Here is a 22,077-nt window from a genome sequence, read left to right as displayed (position 1 = left end):
AAGCTACGCAGGATCACCGCGTACGCCGTGAACATAACGTACGCCCAGCCAGACACACGTCCAACGCACAATACGCCGGCTTGTGTTTCCTGGTGCAGACCTTTGCATGTCTGTTGCCGGGTTGCACCTCCTTTATGGGGAATAACTTTACGCCGGACGTACAACTTACGCGCATCTCGCGTAGCATGCGCCGGGCACACGTACGTTCATGAATCGGCGTATTTCCCTCATTTGCATGTTTGAATGGCTAATCAATGGGAGTAGCACCATGCGCCCAGTGTGCAAGCTACGTCGGCGGGGTGAAGCCTGTTTTTAGGCGCATATTGGTTCGTGGGTCTGCCGCACACATACGCCGGCGCACATTTGCACTTACGTCGGCGTAACATGTTATACGTCGGCGTAAGTGCTTTGTGAATCTGGGCTTCTAAATTTTTGCAGCAAAAATTTGTCGGATCATTGCACTATGGAACTGTCCATTCTATGGAACCAGCAAAAAGTTCAGACGTTCAGCTTGTTGCTGAGAAGGAACTTGTAAGGGGCATTCGGTTAGCTGTGCAATGCGGGGGGGGGGGGGGGGGGGTTGCTCGAAGGCAGGAAAAGCCAGGAACATCAGTGGGGGACCTCAGGAGTGGAGGATTGGGGTTGCTCTGTGCAAAAGCACAAGCACAAGAGCCTTCCCAACTCCCATCCACCAGAACAACCACCTTCCTGCGTGAGTGTTTGACCCTCTGCCAACTTGTGCCCATTTCCTTGCCAGAGGCCTCCCCTCACGACATTCCCGACCATTGACCTTTATATCTCAATGAAGGAATGTCTACACTCATCACGTCATCTGCGCATGCGCACTGAAGAAAGGGCACGATCGTGACGTTTCTACAGGGCCCATGTCGGCTCTTGCGGATACGTATTCTTCTACCTATTTTTCGTTAAAAAAACCGCAATAAGCGTTTATTGATTGGTTTGCGCAAAACTTATAGCGTTTACAAAATAGGGGGTATTTTTATTAATATTTTTTTTTACTAGTAATGGCGGCGATCAGCGATTTTTTTTCGGTACTGCGACTTTATGGCGGACACTTCAGACACTTTTTTGGGACCATTGACATTTTTATAGCGATCGGTGCTATAAAAATGCATTGGATTACTATAAAAATGTCACTGGCAGTGAAGGGGTTAACACTAGGGGGCGGGGAAGGGGTTAAGTATGTTCCCTGGGTGTGTTCTAACTGTAGGGGGGGTGGACTGACATGGGGAAATCACTGATCTTCTGTTCATACATTGTATGAACAGAAGATCAGCATTTCTCTCCCTGACAGGACCGGGGAGCTGTGTGTTTACACACACAGCTCCCGGTCCCCGCTCTGTAACGAGCGATCGCGTGTGCCCGGCGGCGATCGCGCCCGCCGGGCATGCGCACGGGAGTCGGGGGCGAGCGGCCCCTATTGGCTGCTGGGCGAGGTGACGTAAAGCTACGTGCTCTCGCCCAGCAGAGCCGACCTGCCGCCGTATAACTGCGGCGGCTGGTCGGCAAACAGTTAAAGCGGATGTTCCATCCCAAAAAAATATTAAAAGCCAGCAGCTACAAATACTGCAGCTGCTGACTTTTAATATAAGGACACTTACCTGTCCTGGAGTCCAGTGCCGTCCGCAGCAGAGCACGAGCGATCGCTCGTCACCCTGCTGCTCCCCCCGCCATCCACGCTGAGGGAACCAGGAAGTGAAGAGCAGCGGCTTCACTGCCCGGTTCCCTACGGCGCATGCGCGAGTCGCGCCGAGCCCGCCGATTGGCTCCCGCTGTGTGCTGGGAGCCGAGTGTTCCCAGCACACAACGGGGGGGCGACGGGATGTGACAGAATGCCCGTCTTTTGCCCGTGAATGCCGGGCCGGAAGTGGGTGTAAATACCTGTCTTTAGACAGGTATCTGCACCCCCCGCCCCCCTGAAAGGTGTCAAATGTGACACCGGAGGGGGGGAGGGTTCCGATCAGCGGGACTTCACTTTAGGGTGGAGAACCGCTTTAATCTAAGCTTACCTGTAGGTAAAAGTGGTTGTAAATGGTTTACAGCCACTTGAAGCCGCAAGGCTTTACTTCCTGATTCCCTTACTTAAGATGCCGGCGCCTGCACCCGGGAGCCAAGGGACGGGTCAGGGTTCGGGTGCCGACATGGTGGGAGCCCTGGACAGTGTCCTTCTCCCCTTTAACAAATGAATCTGAGACAAAACATATTTTTCTGTCGCGCACGTCTCTAACCTCAAGTCTTCTGCCTCTTTATTGGTCCTTTATAGTGATGGGTTGTCTCGCTGACCAATAGCAAGGCTCAGGACTGGAACCTATAATCATTTTATTTTAGAGGAAGATCACAGAGCACAGCCAGTAGACGGTTAAACATTAGAGGATGTGAGTTGAAATGATCTGCAATGAAGGCAAATTAAATACTATCCAGTTATATGTGGCTCTTGGCTTGCCCTGAAGATTCCATTTTGCTGGTTACCCTGAGGTTTTCCTTTCAGTTACTCACTGAGAAGTGGGAAAAATGTTGACATGAATCCGACTCGATAACCATCTGTGGATTGAATTACCGTTTGCTAACAAACCGAGCGGCAGAGCTCAGTATGGAACGATTACGTAAATAGGACAAGCTTGTAAATAAATACATCGCAGACGTCTCCGGCTATCCAGAAGGTCGTCTTGGAAACGGCATTCGTACGGCGTTATGCGTCCTGCTGCCAAAATACATGAAAGCCCTTCATAAGACGCAATGTACCAACACTCAGCATCCTATTATAACATTCAAAAAACTAAGAAAATAAGAAAAAGAAGGAGTATTATCAGTTCAGAGAATTGGATTAGTATTAGGCCAATCGGTAAAGAGGACCTGTAGTAACTGCAAAAGACATTCTTGGCATGGCATAATATAGGACAACCTTTCTCAACACAGAGGAACCCCTAAAATAACTTTCCGGTCTCAGGGAACCCCTTGCTAAAAAAGACTGTGGGCCAGATTCTCAAAAGAATTACGCCGGTGTATCTACAGATACACCGGCGTAATTCGAAAATCCCGCCGGCGTATCATTGTTTTGTATTCTTAAAACAAGATACGCCAGAATTAGGCTAGGATCCGACTGGTGTAAGTCATTTACACCGTCGGATCCTAAATGCAATACCACGCTGGCCGCTAGGTGGCTTTTACGTCGATTTCAGCGTCACATATGCAAATGAGCAAATACGCAGATTCCCGAACGTTTTTGCGCCGCAGTTTACGTCGTTTCCGTAAGCGTAAGGTTACCCCTGCTATATGAGGGGTAACCTTACGTCGGTCCGCCGTATGCCATGTTAAGTATGGCTGTCGGGACAGCATCGGGTTTTTCCGTCGTTTGCGTAACTCGTCGAGAATAGGGCTGTGCGTTAATTACGTTCACATCGAAACCAATTGATTTGCGGCATACTACGGAGCATGCGCACTGGGCTACGTTTAAGGCCGGCGCATGCGCAGTTCGTTCGGCGCGGGGGCACGCTTAATTTAAATACAAGCCACCCCCTTTGAATTACGCGGCCTTACGCCGGGCCATTTACACCACGCTGCCGCAAATTACGGAGCAAGTGCTTTGAGAATACGGCACTTGCTCCACTAAGTTGCGGCGGCGTAGTGTAAATAGCTTACGCTACGCTACGCCGGAATCTACGTGAATCTGGCCCTGTATCTACATCTCATGATACATTAGTGTAACGGTCAGTGGGAGGAATGCTCCTCACATTTGTGGTCATTGGCGGGGCCGCCAGCAGGGGGGTACAGGCAGTACAACGTTAAGGGGCCCGGATGGCAACCCCCTTTTTTTTCAAGGCACCCGGAGGTCCCCAGGACCCCGCATGGCAACCCCCCCCCCCTTTTTTTCTTTTAGAAAAAAAAAATATATATTTCTTTATTTCTTTTTATTAAAGGGCCCGGAGGTCCCCAGGGCTCCGGATGGCAACCCCCCCTTTTTTTTATAAAATGTTTTATATATATATATATATATATATATATATATATATATATATATATAATATATATATATATATATATATATTTATTTATTTATTTCTTTTTTTAATAATTCAAGCAAGAAAAATGGCTTCAGAAAGAGCAAGGATCTAGCACACAGGTGATCAGCCCCACTTCCAGGACACCCTCCTCACCCATCAGACATATTCAGCCAATGCAAGAGGGGGGAGATGAAAAAGAGAGAGGGGTAATAGTGAGATCCGATGACGCCGACATTAGTATTGATCACAGGCAAATTAGGCGGCCGCGAGGCCCCTGTGAGTGCGAGGTCTTAGGCGACCGCCTAACTTGCCTAATTAGAGAGCCCGCCTCTGGGGATGGGTCATTCATACAGTCAGCTCTTCTTTTCAGAAGCTTCCATACCTTCTTGCGACCATCTTTTTTGACCCGGGACTTGGACGCGCAGGTGTTGTGTTTGGTGGATTTGAACGATTCCAGCCTCCGCTTCATGTTTTGCTGGAAGACTTCCTTCTCCTGGCGCTCCTGCTCATCCTGCGTCATAAAATGGCGACTGTAGCTTGACTTGCACTGCAAGAGTTACAGACAATGGGCTCAATTCACAAAGCTAACACGCTGCTAGAAGCATCCTTATTTATAAAAAAAACATGACCATTATTTCCAGTTGAGTCCAATGAAATTTCAAAAAATTACAATCACATGGCTGAACACAGAGGGGCCCACAGAGGGGCCCAAGGCTGGCGTTACGTTTTTGTGAATTGAGACCAATGACAGATGTCTACATTGGCCCGGATTCAGGTAGATTTGCGCTTTTTTTACGGAGGCTTAGGGTAACGTTTTTGCCCTGCGCCCCGGCAAATTTACTGCGCTGCCCTTCATTCACGGAGCAGCAGCTCCGTAAATTGCGTGGGCGCGCCGGCAAAATGCCCGGCGTAAGCGCGCGCAATTTAAATGATCCCGCAGGGGGCGGGAATCATTTAAATTAGGCGCGTTCCCGCGCCGAGCGTAGAGCGCATGCTCCGTCGGGAAACTTTCCCGACGTGCATTGCGGTAAATGACGTCGCAAGGACGTCATTTGCTTCAAAGTGAACGTGAATGGCATCCAGCGCTATTCACGATTCACTTACACAAACAACGTAAATTTCAAATTTTGCGACGCGGGAACGACGGTATAATTTAGCATTGGCTGCCCCTGCTATTAGAAGGGGCAGCCTTACGCTAAACACGCCGTACGCAAACGACGTAAACTGCGTACGCAGGGCGCGTGTACCGTAGTGAATCGGCGTTAGTATGCAATTTGCATACTATACGCTGAGCACAACGGGAACGCCACCTAGCGGCCATCACAAGAATGCAGCCTAAGATATGCGGGCATAAGAGCCTTATGCCATGCATATCTTAGGCTGCAGTTGGCGTAACGAGGTTCCTGAATCAGGAGCATTCGTTACGCCGGCGCAAGTAAGCAATTGCGCTGTGTAACTATGGTTACGCAGGCGCAATTGCTTCTTGAATCTGGGCCAGTAAAGATAAAATCCATAACTCGTTAACGTTTAGCTTGCACATTTTTTAGCCCCCCCCCCCCCCCCAATTAGGCCTGATCAGGGATGAATCCGAGAATTTATCAGATAATAGGTGCAAGTACTACCCCTTTCTGAATCCCCCCTTGTCTCTGCCCCCCTACCCACCTCCAAGCACATGGGCGTAGCATAAGGGGTTGCAGGGGTCACAATTGCAACCCCACCCCTAGCTCCAGGGGGCCCCTGCAGCCTCCCTATCATATTATCATATCCTCCACAAAGTCCAGCTCTGATCTGCCCTGGGGCCCCACAGCCACGCTCAGTACTGGGCTTCCACTTTGCCTTCCACGGTCCACACCCCTCTGTTCTCATTGGCTGGGGACAAGCTGTGAGCCATTTCCTGAATGGAGAGGTGCACACAGGGCCGATCCTAGGGTCACAGGCGCCTGGGTGCAGAAATATTTCTGGCGCCCCCCCACATGGGCGTGGTCATTTTACTAACTCCTCCCCTTTGCAAATGTTTCTATGGCAATGACTCAACCACAGAGATGCTCCCCCACAGTGGCCCGGATTCAGAAAGAAGATACGACGGCGTATCTCCTGATACGCCGTCGTATCTCTGAGTTCCGTCGGTCGGATCTATGCGCCTGATTCATAGAATCAGGTTACGCATAGATATCCCTAAGATCCGACAGGTGTAAGTGACTTACACCGTCGGATCTTAGGCTGCAATTCCAGGCCGGCCGTTAGGTGGCGCTTCCGTATTATTACGCGAGGAATATGCAAATGAGGAGTTACGCCGATTCAGAAACGAACGACCGCCCGGCGCTTTTTTTTTACGGCGTTTGCGTTCGGCTTTTTACCCCTGCTATATGAGGCGTAGCTAATGTTAAGTATGGCCGTCGTTCCCGCGGCGAGTTTTGAAATTTTACGTCGTTTGCGTAAGTTGTTCGCGAATACGGATGGACGTAATTTACGGTCCCGTCGATACCAATGACGTCCTTGCGAATGCGCAGTTCGGTCGGCGCGGGGGCGCGCTTCATTTAAATGATACACGCCCCCTACCCGCCGAATTTGAATTCCGCCGGGGCATTTACGATACGCCGCCGCAACTTTACAGGCAAGTGCTTTGTGAATAAAGCACTTGCCTGAAAAACTTGCGGCGGCGTAACGTAAATCAGATAGGTTACGCGGATCTAAAGATCCGCTCACCTATCTGAATCTAGCCCAAAGTCTTCATTACCCTGGGATCCTTACATGATCTCTTAACAATAAACAAAATACAGGAAGAGAAGCAGAGAACTTTATTGGGACCTGGAGGGAGGCCTCTCTGATGGACACAGAGAGGGCTTCTGTTAGAGAGTCTGTTAGAAAGACCCCCAGACATACTACAGACATGATACAGGAGATGGTCAGAGACTGCAGACATTGTACAGGAGATGGTCAGAGACTGGAGACATAGTACAGGAGACGGTCAGAGACTGCAGACATTGTACAGGAGATGGTCAGAGACTGGAGACATAGTACAGGAGGTGGTCAGAGACTGCAGACATTGTACAGGAGATGGTCAGAGACTGGAGACATAGTACAGGAGATGGTCAGAGACACATCAGTTCTGGACGAACACACACCTATGCTCAGAACACTAGTTCTGGACGGACACAAACAAGGAGAGAAGGAGGGAGGGGAGAACTCTGCCACTTCGGCGCCCCCACCTCTGCAGGCGCCTGGGTGCAAAGCACCCTGTGCACCCTGCCTAGGATCGGCCATGGGTGAACAGGGTGAGAACAGCCCAGGGGCCAGGTCAACTTTTGCATCGGGGGCCCACACGCTTCAAGCTACGCCGCTGTCCAAGCACATTCCCTTGGTGCAGGAACTGCATTGCCCCGCAGGTCCTTCAGATTGTTCTATGAATGTGGATATATCTCTTTGAAGGACAGTAGATTCCATTTAGTAGGGTCTTACCATGCGCCGTGGCTTGTAGAGGCCCCCCCTCAGCACATGGTGCATGACCGCGTCCTCCCTGTCCCGCCCACTGCGCACTGTGTCTATGGCCTGCAGGTCCAGACATGCCTTGCTTCCATTCTCTCTGCTGAAGGGTGAGAAGCAGAAAGAAGTCAACAAAAAGAAGAGTACACAAACTACACACAAACTTTAATCCTGGCTCAAAATTGGTCAATTAAAATGAAGCAAACCACAAATCAAAAGGACCACCAGATCCAGACATATAGGAAGCCGATGTTTGTTTTCCAATATTGACTTTTCTTCTAAGGTCAAGCTTGGCCCCACCCCTTCAACAACCTTATTGGTCAGTGTGACTGACTGCCATATTAGTGGATCAGTAGGGAAGCCTAGGAGAGGACAAGGTCAAGTTTTACAGGAAGCATCGAGCAAACCACTTCAGCTGCCTATTTTTCTCTATCTACGAATTGTTTTGACCTTTTGGTTATGGATTTTGTTTTGTATGTTTTTCTATGCTTTGTATATATTGCCCAGGTGCGAGATTGGTTTACTTTAAAAACCTCACAGAAGCCATTTTTTTAACCACTTAAGCCCCCGGACCCTATTGCTGGTCAAAGACCAGAGCACTTTTTGTGATTCGGCACTGCGTCGCTTTAACTGACAATTGCGCGGTCGTGCGACGTGGCTCCCAAACAAAATTGGCGTCCTTTTTTCCCCACAAACAGAGCTTTCTTTTGGTGGTATTTGATCACCTTTGCGGTTTTTAGTTTTTGCGCTATAAACAAACGAGCGATAATTTTGAAAAAAAAGAATATTTTTTACTTTTTGCTATAATAAATATCCCCCAAAAATATATAAAAATAATGTTTTCCTCAGTTTAGGCCGATATGTATTCTTCTACCTATTTTTCATAAAAAAAATCGCAATAAGTGTTTATTGATTGGTTTGCGTAAAAGTTATAGCGTTTACAAAATAGGGGATAGTTTTTATGAAACAGAACACCACATCCCAAATACTGCTAGAAGCTCCTGAAGAAGCTCCCAGAGCAAAACATGTTGAGTAGTAACATTGCAGTAATGTATGCATGTGGTAGAATTCCATAAACTTGATACAGATGTTTTTATATTTGCATGTTTTTATTTTTACAATAAACCTCATTAAACACTGTTTAAAGTCCCGGGGTTTGTACCCCCCCCCCCTCTCTTCCCTTCTTTCCAATAAAAATGGGGGTTCTAAACCTTCCAAAATACACTGCACCCCAATAAAATAGAATTCCAACTTACAGGAGGTTAGTCACGGAGGTCTCAGACATGGAGGCACGGCTTGGCATTGATGGCAGAGAGAGCCTGTCAGAGGACAGTATGTGACCACCCTATAGGAAAAGAGAGAAGAATTAGAAGTGTGAAGACACATGGAGGACTTCACTGGGTTCCTGCCTCAGCCTTGTCCTGCTCGCTGTCCCTCATTGCCCCCCCTGATTTATCAGCGGGTCTCTACCCCTTTCTCCACAGTCCCCGGGATAGACACCCCCTGGTGTGGGTCTTTTTTGTCACAATTTTCATCTTTTGTGGACCAGTGGCAACAATGATTAGTGGACCAGTGACAACAATGATTAGAGGACTAGTGACCACAATGATTAGTGGACCAGTGACCACACTGATTAGTGGACCAGTGACCACAATGATTAGTGGACCAGTGACCACAATGATAAGAGGACCAGTGACCACAATGATAGGAGGACCAGTGACCACAATGATAAGAGGATCAGTGACCACAATGATTAGTGGACCAGTGACCACAATGATAAGAGGACCAGTGACCACAATGATAGGAGGACCAATGACCACAATGATTAGTGGACCAGTGACCACAATGATAAGAGGATCAGTGACCACAATGATTAGTGGACCAGTGACCACAATGATAAGAGGATCAGTGACCACAATGATTAGTGGACCAGTGACCACAATTATAAGAGGACCAATGACCACAATGATTAGTGGACCAGTGACCACAATGATTGGAGGACCAGTGACCACAATGATTAGTGGACCAGTGACCACAATGATAAGAGGACCAGTGACCACAATGATAAGAGGACCAGTGACCACAATGATAAGAGGACCAGTGACTACAATGATTAGAGGACCAGTGACAGGACCAGTGACCACAATGATTAGAGGACCAGTGACCACAATGATAAGAGGACCAGTGACCACAATGATAAGAGGACCAGTGACCACAATGATAAGAGGACCAGTGACCACAATTAATAGAGGACCGGTGACTACAATGATTAGAGGACCAGTGACAGGACCAGTGACCACAATGATTAGTGTACCATGTGACCACAATTATAAGAGGACCAGTGACCACAATGATTGGAGGACCAGTGACCACAATGATTAGTGGACCATGTGACCACAATGATAAGAGGACCAGTGACCACAATGATTAGAGGACCAGTGACCACAATGATTAGAGGACCAGTGACCACAATGATTAGTGGACCATGTGACCACAATGATAAGAGGACCAGTGACCACAATGATTAGAGGACCAGTGACCACAATGATTAGAGGACCAGTGACCACAATGATAAGAGGACCAGTGACTACAATGATTAGAGGACCAGTGACTACAATGATTAGTGGACCAGTGACCACAATTGATTACTGGACCAGTGACCACAATGATTAGTGGACCAGTGACCACAATTATAAGAGGACCAGTGACCACAATGATTACTGGACCAGTGACCACAATGATTAGTGGACCAGTGACCTCGCCCCCTGACATGCCACATTTGGGGGGGGTTTGCATGTGTACCTTATTTTTAGTAGGACTTTTTGACCCACTTCCTCCTTCCTCTTTTTGGCCGCCTAGGTGACTCCTCCTCTCGCCATAGGCGACCCCACCCTGCCAGCGATTTTCTGGGACACAACACAATGTCCAATAGCTGAGCATGTAGCCATAAGCTCTCACATCTAGGTGCCCACAGTTGCTATGAAGGCGCAGAGGAGACCTCACAAATGCGCTTCTGGAAGAATGGTCAAACATCCCCATAGACACACTCCTAAACCTCTTCCCAGAAGAGTTGAAGCCGTTATAGCTGCAAAGGGCGGGGCCAACTCAATATTGAACCCTACGGACTAAGACTGGGAGGCCATTAAAGTTCATGTGTGTGTAAAGGCAGGCGTCCCAATACTTTTGGTCATATAGTCTATATTGTTTTTCTGAGCCATATACTTCTTAAAACCATCTAAGCGGGAGAGGTTTGGAGGATGTTGGGCTGCAGGAGGAAATGAGAACAATCATATGTGCTCCATCAGTGCTTTCTAAAAAGGTTCCTCCAGCTGCCAGGCCAATCCCAGGCTGACTCATGGTCTATAGCGATGCCGGATATCTATTTCTGCTCCTATGGATGGAGCTGCGGCCTGCGAATGTCTCTGCTCCACAGCTGTGAGATTAATAATCTGTCATCCCACCTTGTGTGGACATGACAGCTCTGCTGACTGCACAGTCCCCTGTCTCCCCCCCCAATCACCACAAATCCCCAGTGTTTTCATTAGAGTTTTCAAAGACTGGTTCACTCCGACCCTAACCCAGGAACAAAAATGTGATATCTTCATTAAATGGAATCATATTGCTACACTTAGAGGCGCCTCTCTTCTCTTTTATACTCTGGAGCTCCTGCTGGAATTTGCTTCTAATCCCCTTTGGGGAGGCTTCCATGTGTGGAGGGACATTTTATGGTCACACAACCAATCACATAGCTATAATCTTTTTATTTGGACTATAAACTGAAGGACCTATAAATAAATGGTTGTGGAACGAATCATCTGAGTTTCCATTATTTCTTATGGGGAAATTTGCTTTGATATACAAGCGCTTTGGATTACAAGCATGTGTCTGGAATGAATTATGCTCGCAATCCAAGGTTTTACCGTACTTTGTTACTCCCCTACGAATAAAGTAAGATAAGCGGCATTGGGTCACATATTTCAGGGTACCACAAATACCACAAATATGGAGGGACACGGACACCAGCAGGGATACTGGTCACCCAACCAGGGCTGTCGCTCCCACTAGGCAGCCGCCTAGCCTGGCCGGGGGAACACGAGGCGGAGGAGGCAGGGATGAGGTTGGCGGAGGAGGCGGGCACAGCTGGGGAGAAGGGCACGGGGTCAGCGGAGGAGGCAGGCACAGCTGGGGAGGTGTAAGAGGCGGCTATGAGGTCTGTGGAGGAGGCAGGCACAGCTGGGGAGGTGGAGGAGGCGGGCACGAGGTCGGCAGAAAAGGGGGGCACAGCTGGGGAGGCGGGCATGAGGTTGGCGGAGGAGGCAGGCACAGCTGGGGAGGCGGACACGGCTGGAGAGGCGGGCATGAGGTCAGCGGAGGCAGCTGGAGAGGGGAAGGAGGCGGGTATGAGGTCGCGGAGAAGGGGGGCACAGCTGGCGAGGCGGAGGAGGCGGGCATGAGATTGGCGGAAGGGGGCGCACAGCTGGGGAGAAGGTGGGCATGAGGTCAGCAGAGGAGGCTGGTATCAGGTCTGCGGAGGAGGCAAGCACAGCTGGGGAGGCGGGTATGAGGTCGGCGGAGGAGGCGGGCACAGCTAGGGAGGCAGGCATGAGATTGGTGGAGGAGGCAGGCACAGCTGGGGAGGTGAAGGAGGCGGGTATGAGTTCTGCGGTGGAGGCGGGCGCGGCTGGGGAGGCAGGTATGAGGTTGGCGGAGGAGGCAGGCCCAGCTGGGGAGGAGGTGGGCATGCGGTCGGCGGAGGAGGCGGGTATGAGGTCTGCGGAGGAGGTGGGCACAGCTGGAGAGGCGGGCATGAGGTCGGCGGAGGAGGCAGGCACAGCTAGGGAGGCGGGCATGAGGTTGGTGGAGGAGGCGGGCACAGCTAGGGAGGCAGGCATGAGATTGGTGGAGGAGGCAGGCACAGCTGGGGAGGTGGAGGAGGCGGGTATGAGGTCTGCGGTGGAGGCGGGCACAGCTGGGGAGGTGGAGACATAGCTGCAGTCTGGGGAGTCCGCTCACTAATCCTGTCACCTGCGTGGCCATAGGCAAGACTAACGCCCCCTGTGGGCGGGTGGGGGAGTGTTAGTCTTGCCTAGGGTTAAGCCCCGGCCCTGCAGCCAACCCCATGCTGCCGCGAAGAGTACCTGACACAACACAACACACAGGTGAGGAAGGATAGAGGTGGTGAGGCCAATACCTGGTCTGCCAAAATTAAAGCATCGCGGATGTTGAGTTTGTAGCAAACCTCCCAGATTTCGTCTTTGATCCGGTACGCGGATTTCCTCATCAGCCATTGGCTTAGATATTTCTTATCAAACTGTTCCCACCTGTATGATGAGAGGAGAAATAAAAGGTGAAAGTGGTATTGAACCCACAACCATTAATGTTACTATATTGCAGCTTACCAATCATTAAATGTGGCTGCTGCATCTGTTTTCCCCTCTGTTCTCACCTGGTGATCTGGCCAGTAACACCCCTGCTGTATTAAAGCGCCACCCCCCCCCCCACCCCACTCTGGATTAGGGAGCAACAGAGACACCTTTGGACAGCAAAGATCACCCATGCTCCGCCCCCTTTTGACAATGTCACGAAGGGGAGGGGTTTAGCCGCGACTCGCAAGTATTTATTTTTAATGGGGAAACGGTAGACTTTATTCTAGGCGTGTGCTATGTACAAGGTGCAGATTCCAGGCGTGTGCTATGTACAAGATGCAGATTCCAGGCGTGTGCTATGTACAGGGTACAGATTCCAGGCGTGTGCTATGTACTGGGTGCAGATTCCAGGCGTGTGCTATGTACAGGGTGCAGATTCCAGGTGTGTGCTATGTGCAGGGTGCAGATTCCAGGTGTGTGCTATGTACAGGGTGCAGATTCCAGGCGTGTGCTATGTACAGGGTGCAGATTCCAGGCGTGTGCTATGTACAGGGTGCAGAATCCAGGCCTGTGCTATGTACAGGGTGCAGAATCCAGGCGTGTACAAGCCATGTGCATGCCTATGGTGAACACCTGATTCCAGGGGGGGGCGCTTGCCCCCCCTTGCCCCTACATGCCCATGTGCAGCCATCACATCTAAGAATTGGTAAGCTGCAATATAAATACAATTTTTGCTTTTGGGTTTAATGCCGCTTTATGGATCTGCAATATTCAGATGTGATTAATGATCGTTTCAATCATTTGGATTTACTCACTTATCCCTCCAATGGTGATAGCCATGATGGCCGACTATGTCCTCTACAGCTGCCAGGATATGATCAAAAGCCTCGAAGAGACAGAAAAAAAATCACCGTAATTATTACATTTAAAAGAATCACGTCTTGAAAACAATCTTCAACAATAGGATGAAGCCTACAATGAGGATTTGTGTTGTACACATCGGCTACATCATCCCCTATAGAATAATTTATTAAAGGAGTCATAAAAGAAAACGTTTTTTTTATCTTAATATATTCTATGCACACTGTGGCCCGGATTCACAAAGGACTTACGCCGACGTATCTTCTGATAAGTTCTAGGATGCGCCGTCGTATCTATGCGCCTGATTCAGGAAACAAGATACGCCTGAATTCTGGCCGCAAGGGGCGCTTCCATTGATTTACGCGTCGAATATGCAAATGACCGAGATACGCCGATTCACGAACGTACTTGCGCCCGTCGCATGAGTAAACGCCGTTTACGTAAGGCGTACGTCCGGCGTAAAGTTAAGCCTCATAAAGCAGGGGTAAGTCATGTTAACGTATGGACCAGGGAACAGCCGTCGGATTTTACGTCGTTTGCGTAAGTCGTACGTGAATGGGGCTGGGCGTAGGTTACGTTCACGTCAAACGCATTAAGCCGTCGTATCTTAGGGCGTATATGCAACGTGATTCTGAGCATGCGCCGTTCGTTCGGCCCTTCATTTACATGGGGTCACAGTTAATTTAAATGTAAGGCCGGGTACTCACGACCAAACATGTATGGTGAAAGCGGTCCGTCGGACCGTTTTCACCATACATGTCTGCCAGAGGGCTTCTGTACGATGGTTGTACACACCATCGTACAGAAGTCCGCGCGTAAACAATACGCGGGGCGTGTCCGCGGTGTCGCCGCGTCGATGACGCGGTGTCGCCGCGACAATGACGCGGCGACGTGGGCGGCCCGCCTTTAAAATGCTTCCACGCATGCGTCGAAGTCATTCGACGCATGCGAGGGACGGCGGGCGCCTGGACATGTACGGTAGGTCTGTACTGACGACCGTACATGTCCGAGCGGGCAGAATTCCAGCGGACTGTTTTAAAACAAGTCCAGGAATATTTGTCTGCTGGGAAAAGGCCCGGCGGGCAAATGTTTGCTGGAATTCGGCCCGCTCGCGCCCACACACGACCAAACATGTCTGCTGAAACTGGCCTGCGGACCAGTTTCAGCAGACATGTTTGGTCGTGAGTACGGGGCCTAACACGCCCACTACCTTCCTACTTTGAATTTGGCGGGCTTACGCCGGCCAATTTACGCTACGCCGCCGTGACTTAGGACTCAAGTGCTTTGTGAATACAGCACTTGCCTCTCTAAGTTGCGGCGGCGTAGCGTAAACACGATACGCGACGCCCGCCCAAAGTTACGCCGCCCTACGTGAATCTGGGTCTTTGTGTGCAGCAACCCCCCTAATTCTTACCCGAGCCCCCTCTCTATCCAGCGATGTCCATGAGTGTCTCAGCTGTCTGGGGTTCTCCCTCCTGATTGGCTGAGACACATAGCAGCGGCACCATTGGCTCCCATTGTTGTTCTATTGTCACTTTGATGTACCAATAAATGACACTTCAAGGACTACAGTTTTGCCGGCTCTTCTTACTACTGTTGCATTAGAGTGTGTTGGGACCATAGGCGTGCGCACAGGGTGTGCCAGGTGTGCCCAGGCACACCCTAATCACCCTTTACAGCACAGATTCCCCCAACTTCCCTGGCTCCCTCCTTCCCCCTGAAGTGCTACCAGCTTCCCTCCTCTCCCGCCAGCTGTTGCTGCAAGGATGTTTTAGGGTGAGTGGAGGAAGGGGCTGGTCAATATGTAATTGACCATCCCCTTCCCTTTCTCAATGAACATCGTGAGTGATCAGTAGTGTGTGTTTGAGCTTTGAAGTGCACACCCTAATGCATTAGACTGCGCACACCTACGCTCAGAAGCTACTGAAATTGTCTCCGAGTCTGCTTTCTGGTAGGGGTGCCACTCACCTATACGTATGTAGTGTCTCTAAACTGTCTATTTACCTTTATGAATTCAATTATGATTTCACTTTAACATCTCTTTAAAATGCCCTCTGCCAGAAGACTTAATTCCCGTCCATGCCAATGTGATGACTCCCCCTGCTACACACCACCCCATCCATGGCCTTTCTTTCCTCCAAACCACAGAAAACATGAGCGGGTCTTTGTGGTCGGAAGAGGACACCTAATTAGATGGCATGGATGATTTACCAAGGACGGATGTACAACAGCTGCTGGGGGGGGCGAAGATCTGAAAGGCTTACATGCTCCTGTAATTCCTCATTTAACGTCGGCTTGTGCTGGTCTCTTCTTTTCACTTTCAGCCACTTGACAAGCGGTTTGATGGTCAGGCCCTGAAATAGAAGCGAGAGGGTGGCCATCTTACTCTACATGCAGCAAATTAATCAGCTTATCCAAACTTTGTGTATGTGGGAAATCTTTTCATCTTTTCACCCAAAACAGTGGGTCCCTCAACAAGAATCTTTATGGAAGGAGGCAGTTGTCACCCCGTAGCTGTTCTTGAACAGGGATCTTAATGGAAGTATCACATCTAGGAGTCAGCTGTCAGCCTAGATTATAACATATAGGTTCCTGAACAAGGACCTTCATGGAAGAATCAGAACCAGGAGACACTCATAACAGTAGGTTCCTGAACAAGGGCCTTCATGGAAGAACACAACAGGAGACAGTTGTCACTCATAACAGTAGGTTCCGGAACAAAGACCTTCATGGAAGGACACAACAGGAGCCAGTTGTCACCCATAACAGTAGGTTCCTGAACAAGGGCCTTCATGGAAGGACACAACAGGAGACAGTTGTCACTCATAACAGTAGGTTCCTGAACAAGGGCCTTCATGGAAGAATCGTAACCAGGAGACACTCATAACAGTAGGTTCCTGAACAAGGGCCTTCATGGAAGGAGACAACCAGGAGACAGTTGTCACTCATAACAGTAGGTTCCTGAACAAGGGCCTTCATGGAAGGACACAACAGGAGACAGTTGTCACTCATAACAGTAGGTTCCTGAACAAGGGCCTTCATGGAAGAATCGTAACCAGGAGACACTCATAACAGTAGGTTCCTGAACAAGGGCCTTCATGGAAGGAGACAACTAGGAGACAGTTGTGAACCAAGAGACAGTTGTCACTCATAACTGACAGGTTCCAGAACAGCAACCTTCATGGAAGCATCGCAACCAGAAGACCGTGGTCACCCCGTAACAGATAGGTTCCTGAACAGGGATCTTAATTAAAGGATCACAACCAGGAATCAGTTGTTACCCTATAACAGAAGATTCCTGAACAAGAACCTTCATGGAAGGACACAACCAAGAGATAGTTGTCATCCCATAACAGATAGTGTCACGTACCTTACAGCGGAGTCTGAGAGGGTGAAGGTGGCCTCTTGCACGGTTCCGGTCCAAACACCCCTGGTGGTGGATACAGGGAGTGCAGGGGCACGAAAGGGTGCAGGTGCCTGCAGGTTAAGGTTGAAGCTTGGAGACACAGGAACTTCTGTAGAGATGTAGAAGCCAGACACCAGATCTGTTCAGGGAGAACCAGTTGTCACCTCATAACAATGAGTTCATGAATAATAACATTCATGGAAGGATCACAACCAGTTGTCACCCTATAACAGAAGATTCCTGAACAAGGACATTCATGGAAGGATCACAAGTAGGAGGCAGTTGTAACCCCATAACAGATAGGCTCCCGAACAACAACATTCATAGAAGGATTATACCAGGAGACACTTGTCACCCATAACAGTAGGTTTCTTGAACAAGGACCTTCATAGAGGGACACAACCAGGAGATAGTTGTCACCCCATAACCGATAGGATTCTGAACAACAAAATTCATTGAAGGATCATAACAGGAGACAGTTGTCACCCATAACAGTAGGGTACTGAACAAAGACTTTAATGGAAGGACACAACTAGGAGATAGTTGTCACCCATTACAGATAGGTTCCTGAACAGGAACCTTTTTGGAAGCATACCAACTAAGACACTTGTCACCCTCTAAGAGAAAATTGCTGAACAAGGACATTCATGGATGGATCACAACTAGGAGGCAGTTTTCATTCCATAACAGTAGGTTCTTGAACAAGGACCTTCATGGAAGGACACAACCAGGAGATAGCTGTCACCCCATAACACAATGCATGGAAGGATCATAACAGGAGACAGTTGTCACCCATAACCATAACAGTAGGTTCCTGTACGAAGACCTTCATGGTAGGACACAACCAAGTAAATAGTTGTTACCCCATTACAGATAGGTACCTGAACAAAGACCTTCATAGAAGGACACAACAGGAGACAGTTGTCACCCATAACAGTAGGTTCGTAAGCAAAGACCTTCATTGAAGTATCACATTCAGAAGACAGTTGTCCCCCATAACAGTAGGTTCCTGGATGATGACATTCATGGTAGGACACAGCCAGTAGATAGTTTTCAACCCATTACAGATAGATTCCTGAACAGGGACCTTTATGGAAGGATAGCAACTAAGAGACAGTTGTCACCCTATAACAGAAGATTCCTGAACAAGGACATTCATGGAAGGATCACAACTAGGAGGATGTTGTTATTCCATAACAGTAGGTTCTTGAACAAGGACCTTCATGGAAGGACACAACCAGGAGATAGTTGTCACCGCATAAAAAAATTCATGGAAGGATCATAACAGGAGACAGTTGTCACCCATAACAATAGGTTTGTAAACAAAGACCTTCACGGAAGTATCACATTCAGAAGACAGTTGTCCCCCATAACACTAGGTTCCTGAACAAAGACCATTATGGTAGGACACAACCAGTACATAATTGTCACCCCATTACAGATAGTTTCCTGAACAGGGACCTTTATGGAAAGATAACAACTAAGAGACAGTTGTCACCCTATAACAGAAGATTCCTGAACAAGGACATTCATGGAAGGATCACAACTAGGAGATAGTTGTCGCCCCATAACAGATAGGTTCCTGAATAACAACATTCATGGAAGGATAATAACAGGAGACAGTTGTCACCCATAACAGTAGGTTCCGGAACAAAGACCTTCATGGAAGGACACAACAGGAGGCAGTTGTCACCCAGAACAGTAGGTTCCGGAACAAAGACCTTCATGGAAGGACACAACAGGAGGCAGTTGTCACCCAGAACAGTAGGTTCCGGAACAAAGACCTTCATGGAAGGACACAACAGGAGGCAGTTGTCACCCAGAACAGTAGGTTCCGGAACAAGGACCTTAATGGAAGGATCACAGGTATTCTTTTATAATATTTAGGAAGTGATTGGGTTTATATCTACTTTAGTGGGAATAGAATTCTTCACCCATAAGAGGATGAATATCACATCAAAAAGGCTACAAAGTAAAATAGCTGATCCTGGAATAAAGACGATCAAACACTTTCTGGAGAATATAGAGTCAGTAGAGGATGAATAAATTATCAGGAATATTAAATCGTAAACATATGTCTGCTGCTAAACCACAAGCAGAACCTAATTAATGTAAAAGGGGGATGCCTCACCCCTCCCCCCCCCCCCAAAAAAAAGCAGAGTTTAGATAAGTACATTGCATTAGTCAGCAATTAAGTCGTCACATTGATTGGCAGTTCCAACCCCTTCCAGACAAGCTTCATTTGTCCTGAACCCGGCAGGCGAGACAACGTGAGCCAAGGCAAGTCTGTCATTATCAGTCATCAACCGCCTCTTGTGTCGCGACAACGCAATGCTCGTTTACGTACCTCCCTCGCACATAGACGTGGCTGTGATGGGGTTAAAGCTTGGCAATTGCCTGAATTCCCTGAATAATAATCGAATCACTTACCGCACACAGATGTACATACACAATGAGATGCAGATTTGATTTAACTATTGAAGTGAATTAGGGGGGGGGGGGGGGGACACGTCTGTCTGTCGGACGGACGATAAATCTCTGCCTGCTTTTGTATCTATCACAAAGTAGAATAATACCCAAGCTGGGTGTAAACGAATTACACACTAAAAGGAGAGTTAATGGACATGTCACATTATCATGTTAACCTAATCGGACACGAGCTGCCGCTTCTCTCAGTGACCGCAAACAAACCGTTTTGTGACCCGCGGTTCGCGGCTGGGGGTGAAAAACTGAGCCGATGGGAAAGGGAGATACGATTAAAACGGCTGATGTCTTAATGAAAAAAAAAAAAGGATCTGGAGGGATAACAGGACAGACAATGGCTTGAATACGTTCTAATGAAGGGAAATGGATGTTCTCAGGTGTTCAGGACTGCTGCAAGGCATTAGTGGTGGGATCATTGTCCCAGTGAGATAAAAGGCAACCCTACCCCCCCAAAAAAAGTTGTATGGTACCATCTGACCCCCTCCTCCATCCCGTAGACAACTTACTGTATTTATCGGCGTATATCGCGCACTTTTTTGCCCTGAAAATCAGGGCAAAATCGTGGGTGCGCGATATACGCCGATACCCGCTTTCCCGCGCCGAGTTTTGAATACTGCGCCGACATATACCGAGCGCAGTACACTGGGGTATAGTCGGCCAGTCTCGGCTTCTTCCGCGGTCACGTCCTTGACGTACAGGACGTGAGCGCGACAGTTGCCGAGCCTGCCCGAGTGTACTGCGCTCGGTATATGCTGGAGCAGTGTTCAAAACTCGGCGCGGGAAACGAGCGGGGAGGACGCCGGATTCCACAGGAATGGGGGCAACTTTAGGGGTGCGCGCTATACCCCGATAAATACGGTACTTATAATAAATATTCCATTTTTTTTTTTTTTAAAAACAAAATTTCTCCATCAGTTTAGGCCAGGGGTCCCCAAACTTTTTAAACAGGGGGCCGGTTCACTGTCCCTCAGACCGTTAGAGGGCCGGACTACAAAAAAAAACATGAACAATTTACTCTGCACACTGCACATATGTTATTTTGAAGTGAAAAAACAAAATGGAACCTCGGATTGCAGGTAACGTGGTTAACAAGCGTTTTGCAATACGAGCGCTGTGTTTTGAAAAATCATAACTCGGTTTGCGAGTGTTGTTTCGCAAAACGAGCAGGATTCAGGCCAAAGCGGTGTGCAGTACCGCATTTGGCCTGAGGTGGGCGCCAGAGCCGAGCGGAGCCGAACGTAGCCAATCGGAAATGCTCGGAAATACATACGTTCCCAAGCCTTTCCGAGGTCAGCCGAGCTGTCCTCAGGCCTTTCTGGCTGTTTCCGAGGCTCTCCGGCGTCTGTGGGGAAATCCATCGGTCAAAAATCCACGCATGCTCAGAATCAAGTCGACGCATGCTCGGAAGCATTGAACCTCATTTTTCTCAGCTTGTCGTTGTGTTTTACGTCACCGCGTTGGACACGATCGGATTTTTAACCGATGGTGTGTGTAGGCAAGACTGATGAAAAAATCCATGGGATTAGATTCCACCAGATATCCGATCGTGTGTACAGGGCTTAAGAAGTGGAAAATTCAGGAATCTCTTGATACCGAGCCAAGGTCAGGTAGAACAAGAAAGATTGCAGCAACAACTGCCAGAAGAATTGTGAAGGATACAAAGGGAAACCCGCAGGTAACCTCAGGAGAAATGCAGGCTGCACTGGAAAAAGACGGCGTGGTTGTTTCAAGGAGCGCATAACAATGGCGCAGGAACAAAATCTGGTCGAGCTGCCACAAAGAAATCTTTGCTGCGCCAAATGACACAAAATCCCGGTTACAATGTGCCGACAACACCTTGACACACCTCACCGCTTCTGGCACGACTGTGCAACTGTAAACATGAGGCCTCGTACACACGGCCGAGAAACTCGACGAGCAAAACACATCGTTTTGCACGTCGAGTTTCTTGTGAAGCCGCCGAGGATCTCGGCGGGCCAACTTTTCCCATTGAGGAACGAGGAAATAGAAAACATGTTCCCTATTTGGCCCGACGAGATTCTCGTCGGTTTCCTCGGCCGAAAGTGTACACACGGCCGGGTTTCTCAGGAGAATACGGCTCCGACCGAGTTTCAGGCTGAATTCTGCCGAGAAACTCGGTCGTGTGTACGGGGCCTGAAAGCATGGATCCATCCCGCCTCGTATCACCGGTTCAGACTGGTGGTGGTGTAATGTTGTGGGGGATATTTTCTTGGCAAACTTTGGGCACCTTACCAATTGAGCATGGTTTAACCACTTGCCATATAGCAAAATGACGTTTGCAAAGTGGTTTTGCTATCCTGACCGGAAGTCATATCACGTGGTAAGGATAACAAGCCGCTGCGCTCCCCCGGGGGGGGGGGGGGCAAGCTTTGCGGCAAATATTGTTGTGGCGTGTCAGTCTGACACACCGCAACTCTGATCTCTGGCGGAGACT

General features: G+C 48.9%; 1 protein-coding gene across 1 annotated transcript in view; it reads right to left on the bottom strand.

Moving 5' to 3' along the window:
* The window catches only part of SLC9A5 (solute carrier family 9 member A5), a 107,564-nt gene that overhangs the window by 21,687 nt on the left and 63,800 nt on the right, over window positions 1-22,077 (bottom strand). The window contains exons 8-13 of the mRNA XM_040329522.1: window positions 15,997-16,086; window positions 13,687-13,757; window positions 12,697-12,826; window positions 8,762-8,850; window positions 7,482-7,608; window positions 4,405-4,569 (exon numbers count right to left, since the gene is read on the bottom strand). Coding sequence (XP_040185456.1) covers window positions 4,405-4,569; window positions 7,482-7,608; window positions 8,762-8,850; window positions 12,697-12,826; window positions 13,687-13,757; window positions 15,997-16,086 — 672 coding nt within the window. The remainder of the gene's footprint in view (window positions 1-4,404; window positions 4,570-7,481; window positions 7,609-8,761; window positions 8,851-12,696; window positions 12,827-13,686; window positions 13,758-15,996; window positions 16,087-22,077) is intronic.

This window comes from Rana temporaria, chromosome 11, assembly GCF_905171775.1.
Source record: "Rana temporaria chromosome 11, aRanTem1.1, whole genome shotgun sequence".
Classification (NCBI taxonomy): domain Eukaryota; kingdom Metazoa; phylum Chordata; class Amphibia; order Anura; family Ranidae; genus Rana; species Rana temporaria.
The sequence above is the reverse complement of the archived record's forward strand: the minus strand, read 5'-3'. Positions and strand labels throughout refer to the sequence as shown.